Source organism: Cryptomeria japonica, chromosome 8 (assembly GCF_030272615.1).
Source record: "Cryptomeria japonica chromosome 8, Sugi_1.0, whole genome shotgun sequence".
NCBI lineage: Eukaryota > Viridiplantae > Streptophyta > Pinopsida > Cupressales > Cupressaceae > Cryptomeria > Cryptomeria japonica.
The window spans coordinates 631,970,457-631,996,237 of record NC_081412.1 but is presented as its reverse complement, the minus strand read 5'-3'; the positions used below and the strand labels follow the sequence as shown (position 1 = coordinate 631,996,237).

Genomic DNA, 25,781 nt, shown 5'->3' with positions numbered 1-25,781 from the left:
AAATCTCATCTCAAGATCTGATCACAACGAAATATATCAGAGAAAATACCGAACTCAACACAACTGAAGACTGAGATACCAAACCACAAACCGGATCAAATAATATGATCAGTCAAGTTACGAAATCACTAAAACCAAATAGAAATGGTATAAGAACACTAGAAATACTCCATTACAACATCAACAAATGAATCCAAGCAATCTCTGCAATCACCGAATCACCAAAAACATAGGAATACGTTGACATCAATGACAACAAAATATCCTAGTAGTAGCAATGCCCAACAAGAAATATGTGCAAGCAAAGCGAATTGATCTTTTGGTGAAGATAGAAGTACATCAGAGTGTTGCAAAGTAGACAAATGTGCTGAACTGGAACTATCATCAGGCATTTGGAGATGATGATCTTTCAATTCATGTAATTTGGATTTTTGTTCGATCTTTGTAAGGTAGTGATCCTTCCCAAGGTTGTAGCACTTTGTCATTTTGAGTAGTTAGCTCTACATAATGTGCCTAAATGCATGTGTATTCCCCATTGTAATATTTTCACATACTATTATAGAGTATCATCTTATTGTGGGTAGGTTCCCACTGCGGTTTTTCCCTTAACTGGGTTTTCCACATCAAAATCTTGGTTTTCTACAATCAAAACTTCAAACTATGGAGTTGGATGTATAAAACTTGAAAACTGAATAGGTCTCATTAACTTCTCATCTACTAGGATGGGAGTTAGTAACATGACACCTAACTATTTAGTAGTGATTGTTTATGGTGAAAATGGATAACAATAATAACGATATTGAAAGGCTAAATGAATTCAACCACAAAACCCTAGCCTAACAACAACAAAGATCCACCATAACATATGAAGATTACCTAAGACAATGCAAATCAAATGAAATCACAAAGATTATACCATCACATGTCCAATAGGGTTTGGATCTCCATTCTTCCTATCTCCATTGATCTTTCTTGATATATTTGCTCTCAGATTTTATGTGCACAAGAGCTCAACAAAGAACAAAATGTGGTTGGAAGTAGGATCACCTATGTTCAAAAGTGTAGTGTATTCAAGTAGTCAACGGCGAGGTTTGCATAGATTGATTAGAATGATTGATTAGGGTTGATAATGAAGGAAGTATCCTCTTATATAGAAGACACTATATGAAATGGAGGGATAAGATTGAGAGGTGTAAAAGGAGGTCAACTATGATTAGAGGGTAGGTAAAAGAAATAATAAAATAATGAAAGGGGTAGGTAGTGTATGAATTAAGAGATGAATGGCATGTGTCATGGGTAGAAAAGGTTAATGAATTAATTAAATAAATAAAGATTTATTTAATTAATAGAAGGAGTGAGATCAATTAAATAAATAAGATATTTATTTAATTTAAGAAAAGGATAATTTAAATAAATAAATGTATTTATTTAAATGAGAAATAAGGCTAGAAGAGGATAAATGAATTAATTAAATAAATAAAGATTTATTTAATTAATAGAAGAATTAAGTTTAGATAATTAAATAAATAAAATATTTATTTAATTAGACTGGACAATTTTGGGTGTCTACATTTTGCCCCTCTTTGAGACAATGCGACTTGTCGCATGGTTTCAAAGAAGATAAGATGAACTGATACAGAGTTGCCCCAAGATGGGAATGATATGCCCCATCAATAAATTGGATGAAAAATATCAGAAAAGATCGCAGACAATCTCTCGATAAGAAAGAAAGGCTAGAATGGACTGACCAGATAGGATAGAGTGACAGAGTCACGGGATAATGAAGATAGACTCGGGAGACTAGGGCTAGGGTAGTCTATAAGATAGAATATGAGGGAAAAAATCCTCATTGTCATCCACACATCCAAGAGATCGGAGTGTGGAGAGAGCAAAGAGTAGTAGCAGTCAGCACCGATGGCTTTGGTTCACAGATTCGACCACATTCACCGATTCCAGAGGCCAACAGAGGCAGGAGAGCCAGTAAGTACCACAAAACCTCCTTGTACTTTGATGCATTTATTGTTGTCATTAATGCATGCTAGGTAATGTAATAAATGTGCTTTTATGTCAGGAAAGCGCTTTTATGTTAAAATGTGCATTTATATCTTCTAGGGCAAATTGGCAGTTCTGTGATGAACATACATTGTCGATTGGATAAGCTACTAAAAAGATTCACTCAAGAAGGTCCTCTAGGGAAGACTAGGATAGATCGAGGCACTTTGTGATGAACAGTGAGTACCAAGACATAGTACTTTATGATGAATAGGGAGTACTAAAATATGAGCAGCACTTTGTGATGAACAGTGAGTGCAAATGTGAGCAGCACTTTGTGATGAATAGGGAGTGCCAAACACGTAGTACTTTGTGATGAACAGGGAGTACCACTAGGATAGAAGCAACACTTTGTGATGAACAGTGAGTGTCACTAGGACTAAGATGATTGATTTGTGTGACCGCAGGAGTATTTTCTTATGCTGGAGTCACGAGAGAGATTTCCATTGACTCAGAGGTTGTGACCTAAGTTGACAGTCGAGGACCGAGCTGCGATTGAGGCTATGGGATTGAGACATATTTTGTATGTGCCTGGTTTTTGGGTGAACATGGGTTTGTTGACTACACTGGCGGAGAGGTGGAACTTTGAGACTTGCACTTTTCATTTGCCGATGGGGGAGATGATAGTCACCATGGAGGATGTATATAGGATTCTATGGATACCAATCGATGGGGAGCTGATTCCATACTATCGAGACAAGGACATGGATGCCATTAGATGAGTGTTCTCGGATCTAGAACTGGAGATGAGGGTGGTACATGTGGCATGGGATACCATGACATGGAAAAGGGTTAGCACTACCAACAGTGTTGGTAGGAGTTATCAGTGGGTTCCACTGTTCGGATAGGGTGACACAAGGGGTGGTTACAGAGGACACAGGGGCCAGGAGAGATGATCTTGGGGTGGGTCCTTCTAGGGCTCAGACTCTGTTGAGGCCAGCAGGCTCCGAGGGAGGGAGTTCATCATAGTTGTAGAGGGCTCCCTATGTATCAGTATTGTACCATTTTTGTATGATGATGTAGACACCTACGGGTGATTGTAGCCATATGATTTTGACATCATTGTATCATGACTCTTTATATATATAGATGAGATGATTCATCTTTGCGGCAGCTATATGCATGTGTACCTATGTGATGAGATGTTCTTATGTGATGCTTATGATATGGATGCAAATATGTATATGATGCAATGCAATATATTTTTTTTTGTTCTTTTATGTTTTATATGTGTATGCATGATGCAAATGTGAATGTATGTAGTGCAGATGAATATGATAATGCAAATAATTATTTACATGATGAGAATATAAAATGTGCTAACATGTGTTGTGTGTAGGATGTGATGCAATTGTGATATCTATATGTATGTATGAAATGTTTAATATGTGGTAATGCAGGTGCAACTACATGAAATGCAAATTTTTTTGGTGTGTCATTATACTCAGTCATGTGATAGCAGGCTACGTGGACTCAAGAAGGATGATGGAAGTCAATCAAGAAAGGGGGATGGAAGATAGAAGATATGAAAGTGAAATAGCTTTTGTGCGTTATCATCATTGAGCTTTATTATGGCTAGTAGGTTATGACAATCGAGGTATATGTTTGACCCAAAAAATCATTGTACCTATTTGCATGGAGATAAGACAGTCACAAACAAGGAATGCCCCAGTTCATACTAGACTCACAGTGTCCTCATATCCTTGGACAAGTCATAGCATTACTAAGAGACAATCTACAGATAGCAAATACAAATAGGTGATGATACCCCATCCTCACCTTTCTAGTCAAAGACATCCTAGAGATAGAATCTCTAGTCAAAGACATCCCAGAAAAGCTAAAAGACATGTCACCAAAAGATAAAAATCAAAAGAAAACCAAGACTCGACACCAACATTCACTGTAGTCCTCAAGTTTAGTGCCTCTTGTCACTTGTATAAGTCTTATTTGATTGTGGTCACAATGTTTACTTTCACAAAAAGGATAGATAGCACTGAACCATATGTTGTTTGAGTCTATTGAAAGATTTGATTTGTTGAAGCCCATTGTTGGTGATGTGTCTCATTTGAACTTGATTGAATCATGAAACTGATACTTTATTGTGGAGAAGAAAAAACTTTATTGCAGATGGCGATGTAAATGTTGCTTTATTGTGGATTGTGCATGGATAGACTAAAGAAAATTGGAAGAAATTGTACTCCTCTGAATGTGTGATGTTCTTAGTTCCACACCCATTACTAGATTTAGGATTTGCCTTAGCCACAGATAGGAGATGATTTATTATGGATGGAAAAGGGGCAAAAAGGAATGTTTATTATGAATGGCTAACTAATCTTGGGTAGATCAATAACAAGCCATGATGGGAATGTGCAAGTTTTATTGTGGATAGAGAGGTTGTGAGTGTGTGCAAAGTGAAGGGATGAGATGGAATCATGAAGGAGGGAGGAGCAATGTCTCTACACATGGCGCTGGTGACCCAGTTTTCACTTTACTTTTTTTATTTTTTGATATTTTTTTTTGTTGTCACAAGGCACCTGTTTGTGAGGTTTTTACCAAGTAACGATTTTTTTGTTTTATAATTTTTTTTGTATTTTTGAATTTTTTGAATTTTTTTGTATTTTTTGAATTAGGATACTCTGAAGAGCTATGTGTAAAACTTATGAAGGTGCATGCTGTTGATAGGATCCTCCAAAGGTTCACCTTCTGTAGTTGAGAGCTGATATGCACCAGATCCATATGCTGCTGTAATGATGTAAGGACCAAGCCAATTTGGTTCGAACTTGCCCTTCTTCTCTCTGTCTTGCTGATTTTTGGGGTTTTCTTTGAGAACCAAATCACCTACCTCAAATGTGTGAGGCTTGACTTTGTGATTGTAGCTGCATTGTTCCTTAACTGAATGATATGTAGCTCGAGTGACTGTCTTCCTTGATAAAGGAACTGAGATAGAATTACTAGTGTGTGGACTACGTAGGCCCATATGTGTGTCACCTAAATAAGTTTGGGCATCCTTGATAACAAAGTCCCTCGAGGAAGCTCCATTAAAGGTCCATGATGTATTGCCAAAAGGGAATGGATTTATGGAACAAGTGGATGAGTGATGAAGTCTTATGATTGCGAAAAGAAGTGAAAGTAGGATAGCATGATGGAAACTTAGGATCAACAAGTATTCTTTTTGACTTGAAATTTTAGAACTTTTGCCCCTAGTTATTTTGATATTAGGGGAGATCATCTCTTGCTCTTTTTGCTTCATCGGATTTTTATCCTTGACCTTGATTTTTGCAGAGTCCAATAGCTTTTGACTTTGATTTGGACTAAAGGACTTTTCTTTATTATTGCATTTTAGATTTTTCTTTTCAAAGCTTGATTTTTGATCCCCAATGAGTAAGGGATTTTGTAATTCTTGTTGATCCAAGTCTAGGAGAGGAGTGGAAATGGAATGAGTGGATGAAATGGTAAAGCTATGTGATTTCTCAAGAGGGTTGGCGATATGCTCAATAGATTCTTTGTTGGAACCACTCTTAGAACTATTGATATCAAGAGGTGCTTGCACCACTAGAGGATATTTGCATTCAAACTTAGTAGCCACAACACTAGGTGGTTCACACCCAATTCTTTGGTATTGAAAATTGTTTGTAGGTTGTTCATGTTGACTGAATGCCTTAGGAGATAGTGGGAGTTGACCAACATGAAAGATATACTCACCACATCCCAGGTCTTTAACCTTGAATTTTTCTTTGATCTCTGCTTGTTTTGATGTAGAAGCTATCACAGATTCTGGATCAACATATGCTGAAGATGGAACAACTTCTCAATTGGCTAGAATTGTTATTTCTGATCTAGGTCATAGATTGTTGCAATATATGAATGGATTTGGGTGAACTTTGGTTGTCACTTCAACTCCATTATGTGGAAACTTGATACATCGATGATATGTACATGTTACTGCACTCATCTCATCAATCCATGGGAGTCCCAAGATTATGTTGTATGTGAGATCGAGGTCTAGGACTTGACAAACCACATCTTTTGTAACTGGCCCAACTCTGATAAGTAAGGTGACTGTGCCTTTGGATGAATGCTCTTCGTCATCATATGCCTTGATGGTAATTTTGTTTGTAGCATTCACAACTTTATCAGAATATCCCAATTGTTTAATAGTGCTCAAAGTAAAAATGTTTAGACCTTCTCCTCCATCTATCAGGACTCGTTTGATTCTATGTTTGTGTATGAAGGCTTCAATGTGTAATGGTGCATTATGTGGCTGACTTACGGAGGCATCATTGCCTTCTGTGAATGTAAGGGAGTGTGGAATGGAAAGGTATCCCACCATGGCTTGAAACTGGTCCACGTTCAGATCAGTAGGAACAACAGTTTCTCTCAAGATTTTGTCAAGAATGGATTTATGTGCGGGGGATATGCACAAGAGTTCAAGTATGGAGATGAGTGCGGGTGTCTTCCCTAACTATTCTACAAGGTCATTCTCAGGTTTGGTTGATGAGGAAGTGGTGTTTTTAGCTGGAGCACCTTGCAAAGTGAATTTACCTCAGCAGGTTGTAACATGACATTTAGAGGTAGGTTCGGAAAAAGATACAACGCCTTTCAAAACAATCTTGGGTCTCTGGGTAGAATTCTCAGGGGTTTTGTCCTTGATGATAATGGTAGAGACATAATTGTCCATCAAGATGTGATTGATAGTTGAGTCATAGTTGTAGGATGCTCTAGTTGAATCATAGTGCGATCTTCTAAGGATAGCTTGATGATTTTCAAATCATCACCACAAACATAGACACCATCAAGTTGATGCATATCAATGAAGACATGATAATTGAAGTTAAGCTTGGCTAAGATGGATCTAGTTGACTACACAGGGCACTTTACCATTGGCAAGGTGTTTGTAGTATGGATGAACGAATTTCACCATTGATCATGCACAAAGTTCTTCCATTCATCTAAACAACATAAAATCAAATGAGAAGTAGAGACCATGCAAATTGTCGAATCAACATACGAATTTCACCATATCTTCAATGAAGTTAACATGTTTTTTGCAACAATATTTTGGCAACAATCTTTGCCTTCTCTTCCTACTCTGCTCTAATTGCTATTGAACTCTTAACTATCTATTGATCAACTATTCACTATCTATTAACTTTTACAAATGAAGAAGTGGATCCTTATATAGTGCTCTTATTACAATTGAGTGGCTCAGATTGATTCACAATCAATGGCCAAGATTGAAAGATAGAAACCCTAATTAGGGTTTGTTACACCCATTACAAATCATTTAATGCTTGACCAATAATAAACTTACATTTGATGGGACACATGTCCTTTGAAAATTTGACCAATAAATGACAACGGTAGGTGCATCGAGCTTTATTCCCACATGTAGTAAAGAATATGGGGGTAAGGATGGGAGTTTGGGCATCTATTGGCAATGCTGGGAGAGGCAGGTTGGAGGCTTAGGAGAGCAAAGAAAGTGTTGTACCTCACTTCATCCTAAAGAGAGTTCCTTGTCTTGATTACATCTTAGCCACCTGAGATACTACACTTCTTCCAAATGAAAGGCTAATAGCAAAAAGACTCTACAACTATCCTAGAAAGAAAAAAAGTGGGGTTCCCCATTTACAATGGGGCGATGTGTGAAAATGACGTCACGCTAGAAGAATTGTGGACATGGGTAAAACCTTCTATCTCTCATCTTCACGTATTTGGATGCACTGCCTATATGCACATTCCTAAATAAAAAGGAAGAAGCTAGATGAAAAATCATTGCAATGTATTCTTCTTGGATATAGCAATGAATCTAAGGCATATCGCCTTATGGATCCTAAAACAAAGAAGATATATATTAGTAGAGATGTAATTTATGATGAGAAGAGTGAGCCTCCTCCCACATCATCATCTACTTCAGATAGTGCTCCTATCTTCAACATGGATGGTAAAAATGATGGGAATGTTGATAGTGTCATAGTTGGTTTGATCATCTATGACTTTAGCTTTTCCTTTGCCATGTTTTGGGAATGGTTCCTTAAACATTTCAAGTTCTTGATTTGATGAGTGTCCTTCAATCTCAATGTCACCTCTATCAATGAGATCTTGTATGATGTTCTTCAGTCAATGGCAATTTCCTGTCTTATGACCCTTGCTCTCATGAAATTCACAATATTCATCATCATTCCACCAATTTGGTTTAACCTTTGGTTCATATGGAGGAAAATCTGGAATAGTGATTACCTTGTTTGCCACTAGCTTTTTGAAAATTGACTCAAGTGGTTCTCCCAATGGAGTGTACTTCCTTCGTGATTTAGAAGTTGTTTGAGTATTCACCTAATTTGATCCAAAAAAAATGAATTTGGGTCACATTGTATTGGCATCAACAACACCATCATTGACTATGTTCTTGTTTTTATTCAAAAATTTGGCTTGTCTTTTCCTTTAAAGTCATTTTTGTTTTCCTTGAATATCTTAATGACTCCTTGTTCAATTAGGACCTTCTCTATTGCTAAGCCTTTTTCAATGACGTCCTTGAAGGTGGACAAACAAGCTTTCCTTAAGTCATAACCAATCTCTTTGTTAACATTTTGGGTGAACATTTCTACCATTTGTTTTTATGGAATTTCACAAGAGCATCTGCTGGCTAGATTCCTCCATCTTTGTAAAAATGATGGAAAAGACTCTCCCTCTTTTTCCTTGGTGTTGCACAAAGTAGTGACTGATATGTCTATCTCTATGTTGTAGGAGAAATATTGAATAAATGCCTCTGCTAAGTCACCCCATGACTTAATTCCAAGTGGAAGTTGGGAGACCCATTTCATAGCTTGATCACCTAGGCTTTGTGGGAATAATCTCATCAAATATGTCTCTTCTGAAGCTACCTCAATGCAAGCTATGAAAAACTATCTTATGTGTGCCTTAGGATCCCCTTTTCCTCTATACTTATCAAATTTAGGCATCACAAAGTGTGTAGGAAAAGGAGACATTGGAATGCTCTTGTCAAATGGATAAGGACATATGTCTCTCATTGTGTATGTTGACTTTGGTGTATTTATGTCCTCCATTTTCTTTTGTAAGTCCCTAATTTGTTTCTCCAAATTGCTCTTAGGTGGAGATCAACTTCTTGGACTATACCCCATGCTTGAGGCACCAATTGGAGGAGAAGCATGTTGCATATATGGATGATATTGATCATACACATGTTCATATGGAGGAGGTCTATAGTGATGCTGCATATATGGACCACTTGGTATAGATTCATGTTGAGGATCAAAATATCTATTTTGTCCATGTATACCATACTCTACAGGCATGTCATGTTCTAATGTATTTTCCCAAATTTGACATGGGGTTTCCTTGTGTCCAAATTTTGAGCATGCCTTTGAATATCCAATTGCTTTGGTGGTTGATCCTTAGCATTGATATGTGATTAAGCATATTTCTCTGCATAAGACTTCCATAATGGTCTGCGAAGGTGAGTATCATATGCTTGACCATGTGTATGTGGGACCTCTAGTTTTTGAAACAAAGATGATGGTGATTCAAGCACACGATGTGGTCTTCTATTGCCTCCACTATTAGGCCTCCTTTGATCCATGTTGGAGTGAGGTTGTTGCAAAGGTCGATTTTCCATTATTTGAGACATGTCAAAATCATGAGGTATCTTGGCTCCACTTTGTGCCATCATTTGTAAGAAGTATTGTCTATCCCTCCTCATTATTTCCTCAACCAATCGATTGAAATGAGGATCCATAATGGATTCTTCCACATCTGTTGAATGTACTGAAAAGTTGTCCATATCATCATTGTGTATCATTGTTGTTTGTAGTGTTCATGTTCTCAACATTTGGAATGTTTCTATAGGAATCCATGTCAAGTAATGTAGTATAATTAGAATTGAAAAAGATATCATTGTCATACTTGTAAAAACTCATGTTTGCGGACTCTTGAGCCTCTTTAGTTTCTATCCTAGATTTTTGAAGATGGGTTTCAACCATGAACTAGGTATTGACCAAGATGTGTGAGACTAGATGAAAATGGAAAGAGTATGGAAGATCAAGAGTTGGATGGAATGTAAATTAATCTAAGGTGTACTTGCAATGTCCAAAATGTAAGACCAAGTATGTATGTAGAAGAGTAGGTGTGACTTCCAAAGAGAGGATAGTTTCTCTTGATGAGGTAAGTTGACCTTGACTCTAAGTAAGACCAAATGAGACTCAAAGGTGATAGACCTTGATGAGGGACCACTTAGCAAAATGTTGTTGTATGTAGTGTGTTGACAAAGTATGATGAGGACAAGCAAGTGACCTTTTGACTCAAGTTTAGACAACTGTGTGTGTAATGCAAGGTATAAAGAAATGATGAACTTTGTGAGACCCAAAGACAGGTTGAATGCTAGATGAAAACCTAGAGAAACAACCTAGGAAGCTCAAGAATTCCGAAACTGATTGCTCTTGTTTGCTGGACTGTAAAATTTTTCCAATTTGTGAAGTTATTGGTTGTGACCAAATCTGAATGTTTGACTATTTTTCATGACAAGAGGACACAATGTTGATGAGGACTCAATGTTTGCAAGTGTTTAGACTTAAAATGACTCGAAGAAAAGTGTGTTGTTTGATGTAAAAATGTTTTGCATACACTTGAAGGCACAAAAGACACAATGTTTTGTTGTTTGGTCTTGAATGTTTTGAATGTTTAAAATAAGTCAAGCACAATTCTTATGGCTAGCCAAGACAATAGTTTTTGATCCCACATGAGGTTTTACACTCGAGGCTATGCTATTCAAAGCAGATACTTAGATGCTTGACCTCATTGGCTCCACCCTTGGCACTCACTTCTCGGGTCAGCCAGGCATTAGTCCCCATGAAAACTCCTCGTGGTGAACTTTGTATCTCTACTAAGAACCATATGTGTGTGGGCCACTACCAAAGGTCCAACCTCCTGCCTCAACAACTAGAAAAAATTTGGCTTCTAAAATAAAAAGGTGCTAGTAAGGGCATCCACTCGTGTGGCCATACTTGCAGCACTTTCAACTCTATAAATACAGAAGGCTCCCAGCTGGTAGGGGTTATGCCCTACAACTGATCAAATAAATTTGATCAAATGGGTTTATGAGGAGACATAGTGTCGGTATGAACTAATCAGCACACATTATTCATAGTTTTCACCATGAATACAGTTGTTTAGAATGGTTTGAAAGAGGTGGGTTTTCCTCACTACCACTTGGGTCATTCTCTTCTCACTAGTAGTCCTAATGACCACATAGGAAGATAGGCCCTCGAAAGATTAAACAAAAAGAGCCTATTGCTCAAGACACAAAAGACAATGATTCAATTTTAGTGCACCAATTGAAGTGTTTGCCATTCTATGAAAACAAGGCACAGAATAAAAATCCAAAAACCCTTCCCAAGGACCTGCAACAAAGATTTATTAGTAGTTTGGATTGTTTGAAAAAATCACCCCTCCCTGCAAGCACACAAGTTAGGCAAATTTTAGATCCAAAAGACTTTGTGAAATAAGGGCCTTCAACAGTGCATTTTGTTGACCAATTCAAAGATTTGATTCATCATAAAAAATACCACCTGTAAAATTTCAAGAGATTTCTAGAAATGTAAGAAAATCAAAAAAATTTGCTAATTTGCTCCAAAAATTATTTTTTTATGAAAAATCATAAAAAATTCATATTAAATGCAAAATCGATCTCAAAAATATGAAATGTTTACTAGAGAGTACAGATAGTCTTCCAAACCTGCATAAAAAAATTTCTGCAACAAATCCAAGCAGTTTGTGAGATATGAGTAAAATAATGCAAAACCCTAATTTTCAAAGATTTGACTTTTTAGGAATGATTTTGCATCAAATTTATAATCACAAAGAACATATCCTATGTATAATTCTGAGATATTTCCAAAAATGTAAGAAAATCTGAAACATTCGCTAATTTGCTCTCAAAATTAATTTTTTATGAAAAATCATAAAATATTCATATAAATTGAATAAATGATCCAAAAAATCTAAAAGTTTTATTGAATCTTTTTTATATCTTTCCTGACCTGCAAAAAAAATTTGATGTCCAAATTTGAAGCCGTTTGTGAGATTTGAGCAAAATAATGAAAAACCCTAATTTTGAAAGATCTCATTTTTAGGGAAATATTTTGCATCAAAATTAAAATCACAAAGAACAGATCTTGTGTATAATTATGAGAGATTTCTAAAAATTTAATAAAATCCAAAAAATTCTCTCATTTTCTCTCAAAATTAATTTTTAATGAAAAATCATAAAAAATTCATAGAAACTGAAAATGTGCTCCAAAAATTTTAAATTTTGGATTGAGAGCTCCTGGTACTTTCTTCAACTTGGAAACAAAAGTTGGCAGAACATTTCCAAGCCGTTTGTGAGATATGATCAAATCTCTCCAAGATCTTGATTTTGTGTCTAAAACCCTAGCTGGACAAGATTATTCTCCAAATTGTTTTACAAAACAACAATATAGGGTTAGAAAAATCTTCAAAAAACACAGATCTAACAAAAATAAATGTCCCACCGAGCATGCCAAAATGTATATGGAGAAAATGGATAACAACAATGATAATATTGAAAGGCTAAATGAATTCAACCACAAAACCCTAGCCTAACAACACCAAAGATCCACCATAACATATGAAGATTACCTAAGACAATGCAAATCAAATGAAATCACAAAGATTATACCTTCACATGTCCAATAGGGTTTGGATCTCCATTCTTCCTATCTCCATTGATCTTGCTTGATATATTTTCTCTCATATTTTATGTGCACAAAAGCTCAACAAAGAATGAAATGTGGTTGCAAGTAGGATTGCCTATGTTCAAAAGCATAGTGTAGTCAAGTAGTCAACGGGGGGGTTTGCATAGATTGATTAGAATGATTGATTAGGGTTGATAATGAAGGAAGTATCCTCTTATATAGAAGACACTATATGAAATGGAGGGATAAGATTGAGAGGTGTAAAAGGAGGTTGGCTATGATTAGAGGGTAGGTAAAAGAAATAATAAAATAATGAAAGGGGTAGGTAGTGTATGAATTAAGAGATGAATGACATGTGTCATGGGTAGAAAAGGTTAATGAATTACTTAAATAAATAAAGATTTATTTAATTAATAGAAGGAGTGAGATCAATTAAATAAATAAGATATTTATTTAATTTAAGAAAAGGATAATTTAAATAAATAAATGTATTTATCTAAATGAGAAATAAGGCTAGAAGAGGATAAATGAATTAATTAAATAAATAAAGATTTATTTAATTGATAGAAGAATTAAGCTTAGATAATTAGACTAAACAATTTTTGGTGTCTACAGTGATAATTGTGAACTATATACCAAGAAGTGAGGCTGAATAGATTTCATTAATTTCTCATATACTAGCAGAGGAATTAGTAACATGACTCCCAATTATCGAGCAATGATATTTGTGAATTCTGTACCAAGAAGTGCCATTGAATATGTCTCATTAATTTCTCATCAAGTAGCACATGAATTTGTAACATGACCCTCACTATCAATTAGTGATAATTTCGAATTGTTTACAAACAAGTGAGGTTGAATAGGTATCATTATTTCTTGTCTACTAGCACGAGAATTAGTAAAATGACCTCTCATAATCGAGTAGTGATAACTGTGAATCCTTTACCAAGAAGTAAGGTTTAATAGGTCTCATTTTCTCATTTCCTAGCATAGGAATTAGTAACATGACCCCTCATAATCAAGGAATGATAATATTCAATTCTTTAACAACAAGTGAGGTTGAATAGGCCTCATTAACTTCTCATATACTTGCATGGGAATTAGCAACATGCCCCCTCACTATTGAGTTGTGATAATTGTGAATTCTTTACCAAGATATGAGGTTGAATATGTCTTTTCAATTTTTCATCAACTAGAATAGGAATTAGTAAAATGACCCATTAGTATGAGGCAATGATAGTTATGAATTCTTTATCAAGAAGTGAGATTGAATGAGAATTAGTAAGATGACCCCTTACTATCAATCAATAATAATCATGAATTCTTTATCAAGAAGTGAGATTGAATGGGTCTCACTAATTTTGCATCTACTAGCACAAGAATTGCTAATATGACCCCACAGTAATAATTATAACTTTTTTCATCAAGAAGTGGGGATGAATAAGTCTCATTAATTTATCACCTACTAATACGAAAATTAATCACTATCGAACAATAATAATTGTCAATTTTTTTATCAAAGAGTAAAATTGAATAGGTATCATCTAGTAGCGTGACCCCTCACTATCGAATACTGATAAAAGCCTTTACGCATGATAAGATGAAATTTAGGTTTCACACAAATGTATCGGCAAAGGCATCTTGACATTTAGGTCATTAAATAAGATTCATATACATATCGAAGCTCAACTGAAAAGTCTGATTTGAATATTATGTGTCATTTAGATATTATCTCGCCTCTACGTGTCAAATGACCAATATCATATCCAAGCAAAGTCTTATGTGGCGTGAGAAGGATATAAACCAAATTTTACCACTTTTTTGGGTCTACATGATATCGATATATGACATATTCCAAACAATAAATGCGAGATAGCGTTAACTGAATTATTTCTGGAGAAAAACTTGAGCACAAAAAATAAATTGACAAGGACTGATGACAAGGTTAGTGTCATAGATTTGAAAGCTTGTCTTAACCGTGATTTGTTTCAAAAGTATGATTTAAATACTAAAATCAAATTTAAAATGTTTTGTTTGAAAAGTATGATTTAAATTTAGAGGTGTTTTTTTTTCCTTAAGGAATGTAAATTGGAAGGGACTGTATCAAATCATCTTAGAAAAAAATAGTTTGAATAAAATTGCTTACACTTAAATCAAATATTTTGTCTATCAAAGTATTAATAAAAAATGTTACTTAGCTTTCTAGAATATCAAATGAAAATGCTATTTTATATATATATGTAATTTTTGATTGGATAATTTACTTAATGATATCTAATGTTTCATTTTAAAAAGAGTTCATGATGAATTAAGTTCATTACAAAGATAAAAAGACTTTAAAACAAAATACTAATAAAACAATGAAATATTGTTAGAAAAATCTTAAAAAAGGTATTTCCTTTCTTATATAGATAGATAGATGTGATATGTTGAAATATGGATATAATTTGTTTGTTAATAATAATTAAAAAAAATGATCTAAATATTAAATTCAATAGAAAATTACCAAAAATATTCATATTTTAAAAAATTACAATATTGGTTAATTCTAAGAAATTGTGAAAACAAATTATCTGTAGAAAATATTTTATGATATGATAAAGTCTTACTCATTAAAATGTAATATAAAAATAAAAAAGTAAATTACGTAATACAAATAAAAATAATAGAAATATTTTTTAGATTTTCTTAACAATTATAAATTGAATCTACACAAAAGTTGAACAAATTATTAGTTTACATCGTCTTTAAATTATAGTCTATATTTCCATGTAATTTAAACAAATCTAAAATTATATCATTGTCTATCTTTTGATATAATTCAAACAAATTGAGAATTATTAAGAAATGTTTTTGGTGGCTTGAGAACGTAGTAAAGTAGGACACACTATTGTGTTGTAACCCCAAGAAAAAAAAAACCTAGAAAATTCAGGAGAGAAGGCATAGTCTCATATTGGTTGTAAATGGAGAATTCCACGAGAGTGAAAGAAAAGAACACTACAAGACCGAGATAAGTAAGAAAAAAATAATTATAATACACAATTTAAGAGTTCTAGTTAAAAGTCGAAATTAAACTTAAAATATTTTCAATTTGTTTCAAGGTTATTATTAAAAGAAAAAGACTAAATTTAGAATAATTTAAAACTCATAGCTATTTTTTTTTGTCTATCCCTTACTTTGCAACAATGACAACAAATTAAAATTGAGGTGATGATGTTAAGAGAAAAGATCTTAAGATTGTATCTTTATGAATAAGTAATTGTATATTAACACTGAAACCATTTTACAATTAATTTTTTTCCTTTTATTATCCTTAAAATATATTTAAAAGAATGATAAGAACTCTAATTTTTTAAAGAGGAAAAAACACATTTCGTAATTATCACAAAATTTTATTTTCTTACTATAAAATAATATTATATAAATATTAAACACTTAATTAAGGGACATTGGTAACCTTAAAACCTTTATATATCATACCCATTTATACTAGATTTGATAATATCCTAGAGAAATATAATGTGAAGTTTGAATAGTTAATTATTGCTTTAAATTATCATTTCTCTTTGTATTAAAAAATAAACTATTTTGACATATTCAACATTTTGTAAATTAGGGTTTGTTCTCTTTTTAGCTGATGTTATCAATGATTCTAGTATTACTTCTATTGGTAATGATTTATGCTCCTACTGTAACACTCTTACCCTTAATACTATTATTTCTATTGATAATGTTATTGTTTCTGATGTTGTTGATCCATCTTTGTCTTTGGGTTAGTGTCGTTCTAATAGTAATAATGAATCTACCTAGACAATTGTTCAATGCAAGAAGAAGCATCCCACTTATAAGTCTTCTTAGGATAAGTATATGACTAGTGCAGATTCGTGCCATTGATCCTAGTCCATATATGGCTAGAGATTTTTTTTTAATGATATTGATATGTCGCCTTGATTTCTTGCTTATCTTGTAGAAAGGTTTTCGTTCGGAGTTATATGCCCTACAAATATTGAAGCACAAAGTGAACCTAAAATAATTTGAAATAGTCTAATCTAATTATTTCAATAAATAATAAATTTGAAAAACAAGCAGCGAATAAATGACTGGTAGAGACAATTCAATTTATCTATTTTCAAGTGATATACAGTAGAACTCATGTCATACCATTATATAGAAACAAATTGAACAAGAAGGTTTCTATTAGGGGAAGAGTACCAATAGATAACATAGTTCCAATAATCGCCACCTTATTATCATGTTGACCCCCCAAAACATAAAAAAAAAATTGTCAGTACATAAATATAAAAAATACCAGTAAATATTTATTTTAACACCAATACATGTTCACAAATGAATTAGTAGTTGACAACAAAAAAGTAAAAAAAAAACTAAACAACTACTAGTACATTTCCTATTTTAATACAAAACAACTTGTACAAATGATAAACATTTTTTATTTTTTAAAACTTAATGTTTACATTTGCCACTTTATGCAAGTGGTTAAAAAGTACAAATGTACTCCAATTACAATTACATATGCACAACTATTGGTGCATTACATGACATAAAAACAATCAACTTTAGACTTCTTAGACACTCAAGTGTACATTCTTCCAAATATCACTTCACAGATTCATGCATTAAATGGATTTGCATTTGGTACCTACATTTGCAACAATTGGTGTAAGGCTCCCTAGTAACCATGAATTTGCATAAAATCAAATTAAAAAAACCAAGTTTCATTCAAAGCATAGAAGAAAACTGAACAATTCAAAGCAATGGAGGACTGCATATTTAATATGACATGACCAACTGTTTCCCACAAAAATTCAAATTTGAAAATAGCTAGCTACTGCAATCGAATGCATTGCACATTCGATTTATATTATAAGATAAAATTTTCCATGTCACTTTCATTATAATCCAATTCATTGCATATGCCTGAGCTCTGCAAATACCCTCTGCACATTTCTTATTCAACAGACCTACTGAGAAGAATGTAATGAAGAATGATGGATTCAAGAAGAAGGAAAATCTAGGCTCGAGAAAGAAGGAAGTGAGCAAAGGAAGTGAACCTAGTGTATGAGAATCAAGTGCTGGCACCTCCTCCTCTAGTAACTGAGTATAATTGTTTGGCTCAAGGGGGTTCTCTTTTGAAGGTAAAATATTTTATCCTCCCCTATCTAATTGGATCATGTTGTTGATTTGTCATGATTGAGTTTAAGAGCTATTCAATAATTGAATAATTTTTGCTGACATCATCAACGACACATTTCTTGGTGGTAAAACCCTAAAGGGAGAATTTTGGCAAGATAAGTATCAATCTTTTGAATTCATTCTTTAGAATATTGTGAATAGTAAAAAAGTAGCAGAGCATGCAATCATGGAAGGTAAAATGATCATCTAAGAATCATTCAGTGTGGAGTTTCAAGTTCTAGAAAATGTGTTCTATGATGAATTTGACCCAAAAAAATTAGAAATGTTGAAGCTAATCTAAGTGGTGTTGAGTTGCAGAGACTTGAGGAATTGGAGTGCAAAGATCTAAATCGATGAACATAATTCCCTTGGTTTGATGATGCGAAGGTTATTAGAGTGATCCTTGACCATGTGTGGAATAAAAACATCGTGTTGGACAAGCCCTATCTAATCATGAAGGATATTATCTTAGTTATCACCAGCTTATGCGACAATAGAGTTGTTTTGGCTAAGAAGTCAATAAAGAACAAAGAAGTGGAAACACTAACCGGCATAAAGGGTTATCATCGAGCACTAATCATTGACAAGATTATCAACCCTATTGTGAGGTAGATATTTAGATATTTGAATAGTTTAGGTAGTAAAGAGGAAGCATGAAATGCATATTTGAAATCTTTCTTGAATATGTGGAGCATCGGTTCGATATCTTGTGTTACTAGTTTTGGAGATTCTTCCTTCAAAAGGAGGAAAAGTAGACAGCCTATTCCTATGAGTGTTTCCAAATCAAAGAAAATAAATGATCTAAAAGAGAAATATATTGTTGTAATTGATGATCCACAGTCTCCTATAGTAGAAGGAGAGTTAGTTATTGCAGAGCAGGAAGAGCTAAAGGATCAGATGATGAATAAAACTTGCCAGAGATGGTTGGTAGCATTAATGGAATCAGGAAAATTGGCAGGATATGGCTATCTTCTATTGAGTCTGATAGAATTAAAAATTTATTAAGAATAACTTAGTCTTGAATTATATCTTCATTGAAGATATCAGTAATTCACTTCTAAAGTAGATCTTTGTGAAATTATTAAGCAGAAGTTATTTGAGCAATCTATTGTAGCCGGAGTTTCAGAGGAGAAAAGTACTGATATGTAGAATTTGTTGAATGATTATGTTGATACACATTATTCTTTATCGATGTGCATTGAGGATTTGAGAGATTATATCGACAGTGCCAACAAAGTCTATAGGTAAGTACTATATCTCTTGGCCAATAGCTGCAGTGAAGCATAAAACCAAAATTGATGTCATTGAAGATGAATTGAGTTTATTGGACAAATCCTTTGATTTCCTGGATGATAAGGATTGTGAGCAGAGAAAAGGAAAAAACTCTCTTCAAGATAAACTCTTATGCTTGCAGAGGTAGAAAGAAGACTTTGTAAGTATGTTTTGGAAAGTAAAAGAGATTGTTAAGGCAATGTTGGAACATTTCTTTGCATTTCTTGGTAGTGCAATTGAGTATGAGCAGAATCCATCTGCTCCAAATAGTTTCTCTCATTTTTTGATCTGTTAGTGGAGTGTGGGAGTCTTTCAATTACCATTAAATTGGCCATACATTTTTGGGAGGTTCTTCTTCCAAAACTAAAGGAGAAATACAAGCTTATCTTTCTGAAGAAGAGCAGTTGAAGGTTCTTTTGGTTTGGTATTCAATTTTGTTTTACAATGTCTTTTTGTGGTTATATATATACTCCTTTTTCTTTCTTTTCTTTTTCATCAAAGGCACCTTTTGTCCTTGATGTCAAAGGGGGAGAAAGGATTGTTGACTTTGGAATTAAGGATATATATGAGTTAGGGGGAGTTGAGTTGTATGCAAATATGTTTCGTTATGTTTTTCCATCAATGATAAAGGGGGAGATTGTTAGACTTATGTGAATATTGTTGTCATTAATGTCAAACCAGTTATCCAGTTTGGCCCAGATGGTATATGCAGTATATTGATGTCAAACCTATTATCTGGTTTGGTCCAGATGTTGTATGCAATTGGTGTGTGCATTTTTTTCTATGAGCAAGTGATGCACAAGCTTGTAATGCTATGGGATGTGATGTAGTTGATCTAGTGGAGTAATTTCTAGAAGATGTTTATCTCTGAAATTCTAAAGTTGTGCTTAAATTGGTCCCTATATTAGTTATGTGTGTGGGTATCCGCTATTTTTGCTATGACAGATGTATCCCTTCCTGTCTCATGGTTCGATATCCTTAGTATGTGTTGAATCTATATTTTGGAGTTTGGAGATATTATGCTTGATTTTTTTTATTAATGGGTCAACATCTATGGGTCTGAATGGCACTATCCTATTCCAATAATTAAGGTATATGCATCGGTAAATAAATCATGCATAAGCAAGTATGTAGAGATGTTGTAGAGGTTGACTTGGTTATCAGGTTTATGTTCAAGGCTTTATTAGATAATGTATTAGGCCAGGCCGACACATTATCTCAGTGTATGTGTCCTCTAATATATATATCAGTGACAACATCAACCATTCTCATTCTACACTCTAACAAGAATGGCTGATGTTGTCATTGATGGCAACAAACCAGTAAAAGGATTTAATTCATACATCGGCAGACACTAGTGCCGGCGGGCATCTAGATTACACTAGCAATGAAGTATACCAGCACTAAGGCTGACATGAGACAAGTTTTGTTTATCTAAATTCTATTGTAAATGTAATTAATTATTTGTAAGCCGACATGATGTATATTATAAAAGACTCATATATCTATGAGCTCTTAGAGGTCATTTTGATATAGTTGGGAGAATATAGAAGATACATAAGACAAGCAAAAGGTTTTGGTTAAGGTATATGGCTAAGCTTAAACCAGTACTGAATCAGGCATTAGAGATGCTATTTTGAGCAGTACATTGTATTGGATTTAATTATCCATATTGTAGTCAGTGAGACTCCTTCAGTGAGTAGTGCGCTCTAGGTTGTTGTCCTTCCTACATGTGTAGGCCCTTATTGTAAGTAATATTAATTCATATTGGTCAGTGAGTAAATATTGTGGGTCAGAAATCCCACCGAGGTTTTTCCCACACTAGGTTTCCTCACTAAAATATCTTGTGTTATGGTGTGCACTTATGTTGTCTCTGCTATTTCTATGTGTTGCATAATTTCTTGTTTACCAGTACATTGGTTTGGGTTGCAAATTTATAAATAAGATTAAATATTTAGTTTACCAGTTACACACTGATTCACCCCCCCTCTCAGTGTCTTTGGGACTGTCATTGCATCTAACAATTGGTATTAGAGCCTAGTCTTCTATTTGCAAAAGCACTAATAGCTTGAGGAAGATTCTAAAATCGGTACTGATGGAGAGTTTGAGAAAATAGTTGGAAGGAGCTCTTGAAGATTTTGATGCAGAAAAATTGAAGACTATCAAACTTGAAGATGATCTAAGGATTGCACAAGAATTCATTAAAGGACTTCAAGAGAACCTGGTTATAGCACAAAACAAGATGAAGGAACTTCATGAGAAAATACAGAAAGATGATGAAAAAAAAACTCTTAGAGATATTGCAGAGAAGTTGAGACAAGAGAACAGTAACATGAGGAATGAAATGCAAGATCTAACCATGAGGCTATGTAAGGATATTGAAGACAGGAAGAAGAATGAAGAAGACTTGACTAGGAGACTTAATGATGGAGCAAATGAAAATCTGAGACTTTGTCATGAAAATGATATGCTAAAGATAGAACTGATTCACATGCAACATGATAAAGATGAGCTTAGGAGACAAGTTGGCATTTTGGAAAATGAGTTGGTCACTACAAATGAACACAAAGACCAATTCAAGAAAAATTCAGAAAGACTTGATGACATGTTGAAAAGACATAAACCTGATGGAGATACAGTTGGACTTGGATTTGAACATGGGGAAAGTTTCAGGACTGCAAATAGTCAAGATCACAATAAACCAGTAAGGCAACCTAATGGCTATAAATTTAATGGGAAATGTTTCAATTGCAACAAGTATGGTCATAGAGAAAATCAGTGCAGATTTAGAAATAATCAGAATATAAATTTACCCACCGGTCAATGTTCCAAATGCAATAAAGTTGGTCATAACTCAAAGAATTGCAGAATGAGTGTGAAATGCTATGTTTGTGGTAGATTTGGACATTTATCTAATCAATGCAAAATACAAACCAGTCAAGGATATGGAAAAGCTATTCAGAAGAATAATGTAACTTGTTATGCATGTAACAAGGTTGGGCATATTGCAAGATTTTATAGAAACAAGACTGCACCGGCAAATAATTTTGGATTTAATGAGAAGGAAAAAGAAAAAGTAAGTGAAATAAGGCAAGAATTTTCAAAAAAATGGATTAAGAAGAGAGATAAGAGAGTTGATGAATCTATCTCTGCACTAGTGGAACAGAGAAACCCTCCACCGGTAGGAGATTCTTCATCTAACTAAGGAATAATCCTTACGGGGTATGACAACAAGTTGAAAATCATGCATTCTACCCTCGGTTGATGGTGAGAAGACATATTTCTTCTTTACCGGAAGATGTGTTAAGTTTTCACTTAACCAACAAGCATTTAATGCGGTTGTTGATGAAATTTTTGGTTATAAAGCATCGATAAACCCTAATTTCAAATTCACCAAGAATCCAAGCATTCAGAGAGCACGAAGAGGAGCAAAGGCATTCTAAAGGCGAAGTAGCAAGGTGTTTTTCAGGCATTAAAGGATTTTAAGCAAGAGGTATTTATTTCAGTATCATGGCATCTTCATATTCTACACCTGAGTTTATTGCAAACCCTACTATGGTAGAGAACATTAAGTGCCCTAGACCTATATTTAAAATCATCCCTAAAATTGCCAAGCAAGATGATTCTATTAAAGCTTTTTTGAAAATTCTGAAGGGAGTTTCTTTTGTCAAAGACCCTAGAATTTAGGGACTGATGACTTAAAGATTATGTACAATGATGTTATTACTGATGAATAAGGTTTGGTTAAATCAGAGCACAAGATTGTAGGAGACCTAGGATTTCTTGAAAAACTGAACATACCTGGATTTCTAAAGGAGGTAGTTCATTTTGTATTAAGTAGAGTTCATGGAGAGTTTATGTGGCTAGATTCAGTTTTTAAAATATCAAACGAAGTAATCAAGGCAGTTACTGGTTTACCCTCAACTGGTAGTAGGCCCTACAAAACAAACAAGATACCTAACAAGGGTGTTATGGATTTAATAGGAGCTACATCTGACAACAGATCTCTTAAGGTTAATGACATTACTGATGCAAATGTGAGATATGTGAGCATGGTACTTGGCTATAGAGTAACTCATGCAAATAGATTAAACTTTGTTTCCAGCTTATGTATTCATAGTGCATATGAGATGGTCAATAAATATGCTAAAATTGATATCTATGAATGGCTTAAGGATGAACTGATTGATAACCTGAAAAAGATTAAGGGTGACAAGAAGGAGACATTCCATTTTGGCAACTTACTTGTGTTTTTGATGTTGTACTTCACCAAAGAGATACTCGACATTGGTCATAAGGACTTTGGATATGACATCCCGGTAGGCAAACAGATCATGGAAGCTATCACTGGTATGGGCTCTAATAGTGTCAACATTATAGTAAACTACTTCAAAAACTTCCAAACCAAGATGAAAGCCAGAGAAAGGATACCATAGAGCATTATTGACAAGTATGATAAGTAAATTTATTTTGTAATCAAACATGATGAAACATGGATGGAAGATGTTACTCCTAGAACTATTTGGATAACAGAAATGGGTTATGAAGTTGATCTAAATGTACTTGAATCTTATGCTATAAGACACTTCTTGATGCACCAAGGGAACCATCTGAGAAAATATTTGGTAGTGCTGAGAATATTGAGAGTACTGTTTCAATGCAAAAACAAAGAAAAGGAAGAGAAAAATTTATCAGAGATGCATTCAAGATGGTGAAGGAGGTCAAGGAAAATGTAATGAACTTGAGTGGTATATTTGCTAGTGAACTAGAAGGATTGGAACTGATAGTTCATGTTTCACCGGTTGTTACTTCTTCGGATAGAGACAGTGGAAAAGTAGCTAGGTTTAAAAGAGTTGAAAGCTGGAAGAGGAAACCATCACCGGTACCTTCTCCTTCACCTAAAAAGACAAGGATATTAAGGAAAAAGCAGCAGGTTGTAAGGGAACCTAAGAATAAGCTAACACCAAAGAAGAAACAACCTAAGGCACCAGATACCCTTACACTGGAGGAAGGTAAATGAGATAACACAAGATGGTAATCTTTACAATATAAATAAATATTATCATTCTTACAAGGATTCTGATAAGGAGACAATAGAGGAAAATATAATTTTGCATCGAGATATCTATAAGAAGGTTTTGATTGAAGTTGTGGATGTTTTACCTAATGATCTTTATCTGAGACTTGAGGCTAAATGAATGTTAGTGATGGAATTGGATAAAAATTTAAAGGTTGAAGCATTATTGGCAATGCACCCTGTAAATTCTAGAGAGGAAATTGATGAATTGATTTCTGAAGTAAACCAGCCAGTTTTTGTGAGTGGACACCGACAGGTTAGCCTAATGGAAGGAAGAGTAAAAGAGATTGCTAATGAAACTGCAGACAAATGGGACATATTTTTTTTTGAAAAAGGAAAGAAAGAGGAAAGGAAGAGACAGAAAATGGATAAATCTTTTGCGAAGGTATATCTAAAGGACAAAGGTAAAAGCAAAATTGGTAGTGTACATGTTTTAAGGGTCATAGATAACCTTTCTCCACTGGCACAGGACACCCCACCAATAACTTCAGAGATACCAGTACATACAGACAATCAACCGGATAAGGCAACTGAAGAAGTAACACATGATGACACTAACCCAGATTCTAAGATTCTCTTTACTATGAATTTTGATACATAGGATGTTAACATTGTTGTGGATAAAGAGACTATAGAGGTTAAGACTGCTCATGCTACACACAATGAGATCTCTGAGTCACCGACACACACTATTGACTCTCAGAACACTGAGATATCGCTAGAGGCTAAGGTAACTAACACTGAGAAACCAGAGACTGAGAAACTGGTAGATGCAGAGGTACTTACATAGAATGAAAAACCAAAAGAAGCAGAGGTAATATCACAGAGTGAGAAATAGGCAGAAAATGTAAATAAAAAGGAAGCAATTGATGGAAACAAGGAAGAAATAGTTAAGGCAATTGGGCAAGTATCCGTTGAAAGGAAATCTATTGCTAATCCAAGCACATCTACTGGAGAATTCAGACCTACTAATGTAACATATGTTCTTTTGGATTCAATCAAGAGGATAACAGATTGCAATGCCATAGCATTTAAGGCTATTGATGACACATTACCTATTTTGAAGATGATTGCACCAACCTATAAGATAGATCATATTAAGGATTCTTTGGGTAAATTGGACACATTGTCCAGATTTATTGCTGAAAATGTTTTAACCATAGATAAGGTGAATGAGGAAACCATAAAGGAAAGAGTAGATAAAGAGAAAGGTGAATTCTTTTAGAAAACTATCAGAGACTGTACTAAGCACATGGATTCACTATTACCGATACTTAACTCAACAATTTTGGAATATAAGGAGTTGTATAGAGAAGCATGCAAGCCTCACCATCTGAGTGGAGATATTGATGAGGAAATCAAGAAGACACAGAAGGAGATAGATGACATTGTGGATAATATGATAGGTTCTTTTGGACTTATCTCAGTTTTTGAACTATAAAATGGTAGTTTTTGAGGAAAAG

The 25,781-nt window shown here is 34.2% G+C and overlaps 1 protein-coding gene across 1 annotated transcript in view; it reads left to right on the top strand.

Annotated features, from left to right (window-relative positions):
• The window catches only part of LOC131043830 (receptor-like protein 39), a 52,565-nt gene extending 27,457 nt beyond the window's left edge, over positions 1-25,108 (top strand). The window contains exons 3-4 of the mRNA XM_059210609.1: positions 24,473-24,556; positions 24,920-25,108. Of these exons, the coding sequence (XP_059066592.1) occupies positions 24,473-24,556; positions 24,920-25,108 (273 nt within the window). The remainder of the gene's footprint in view (positions 1-24,472; positions 24,557-24,919) is intronic.
• Positions 25,109-25,781: the final 673 nt, after the last annotated feature.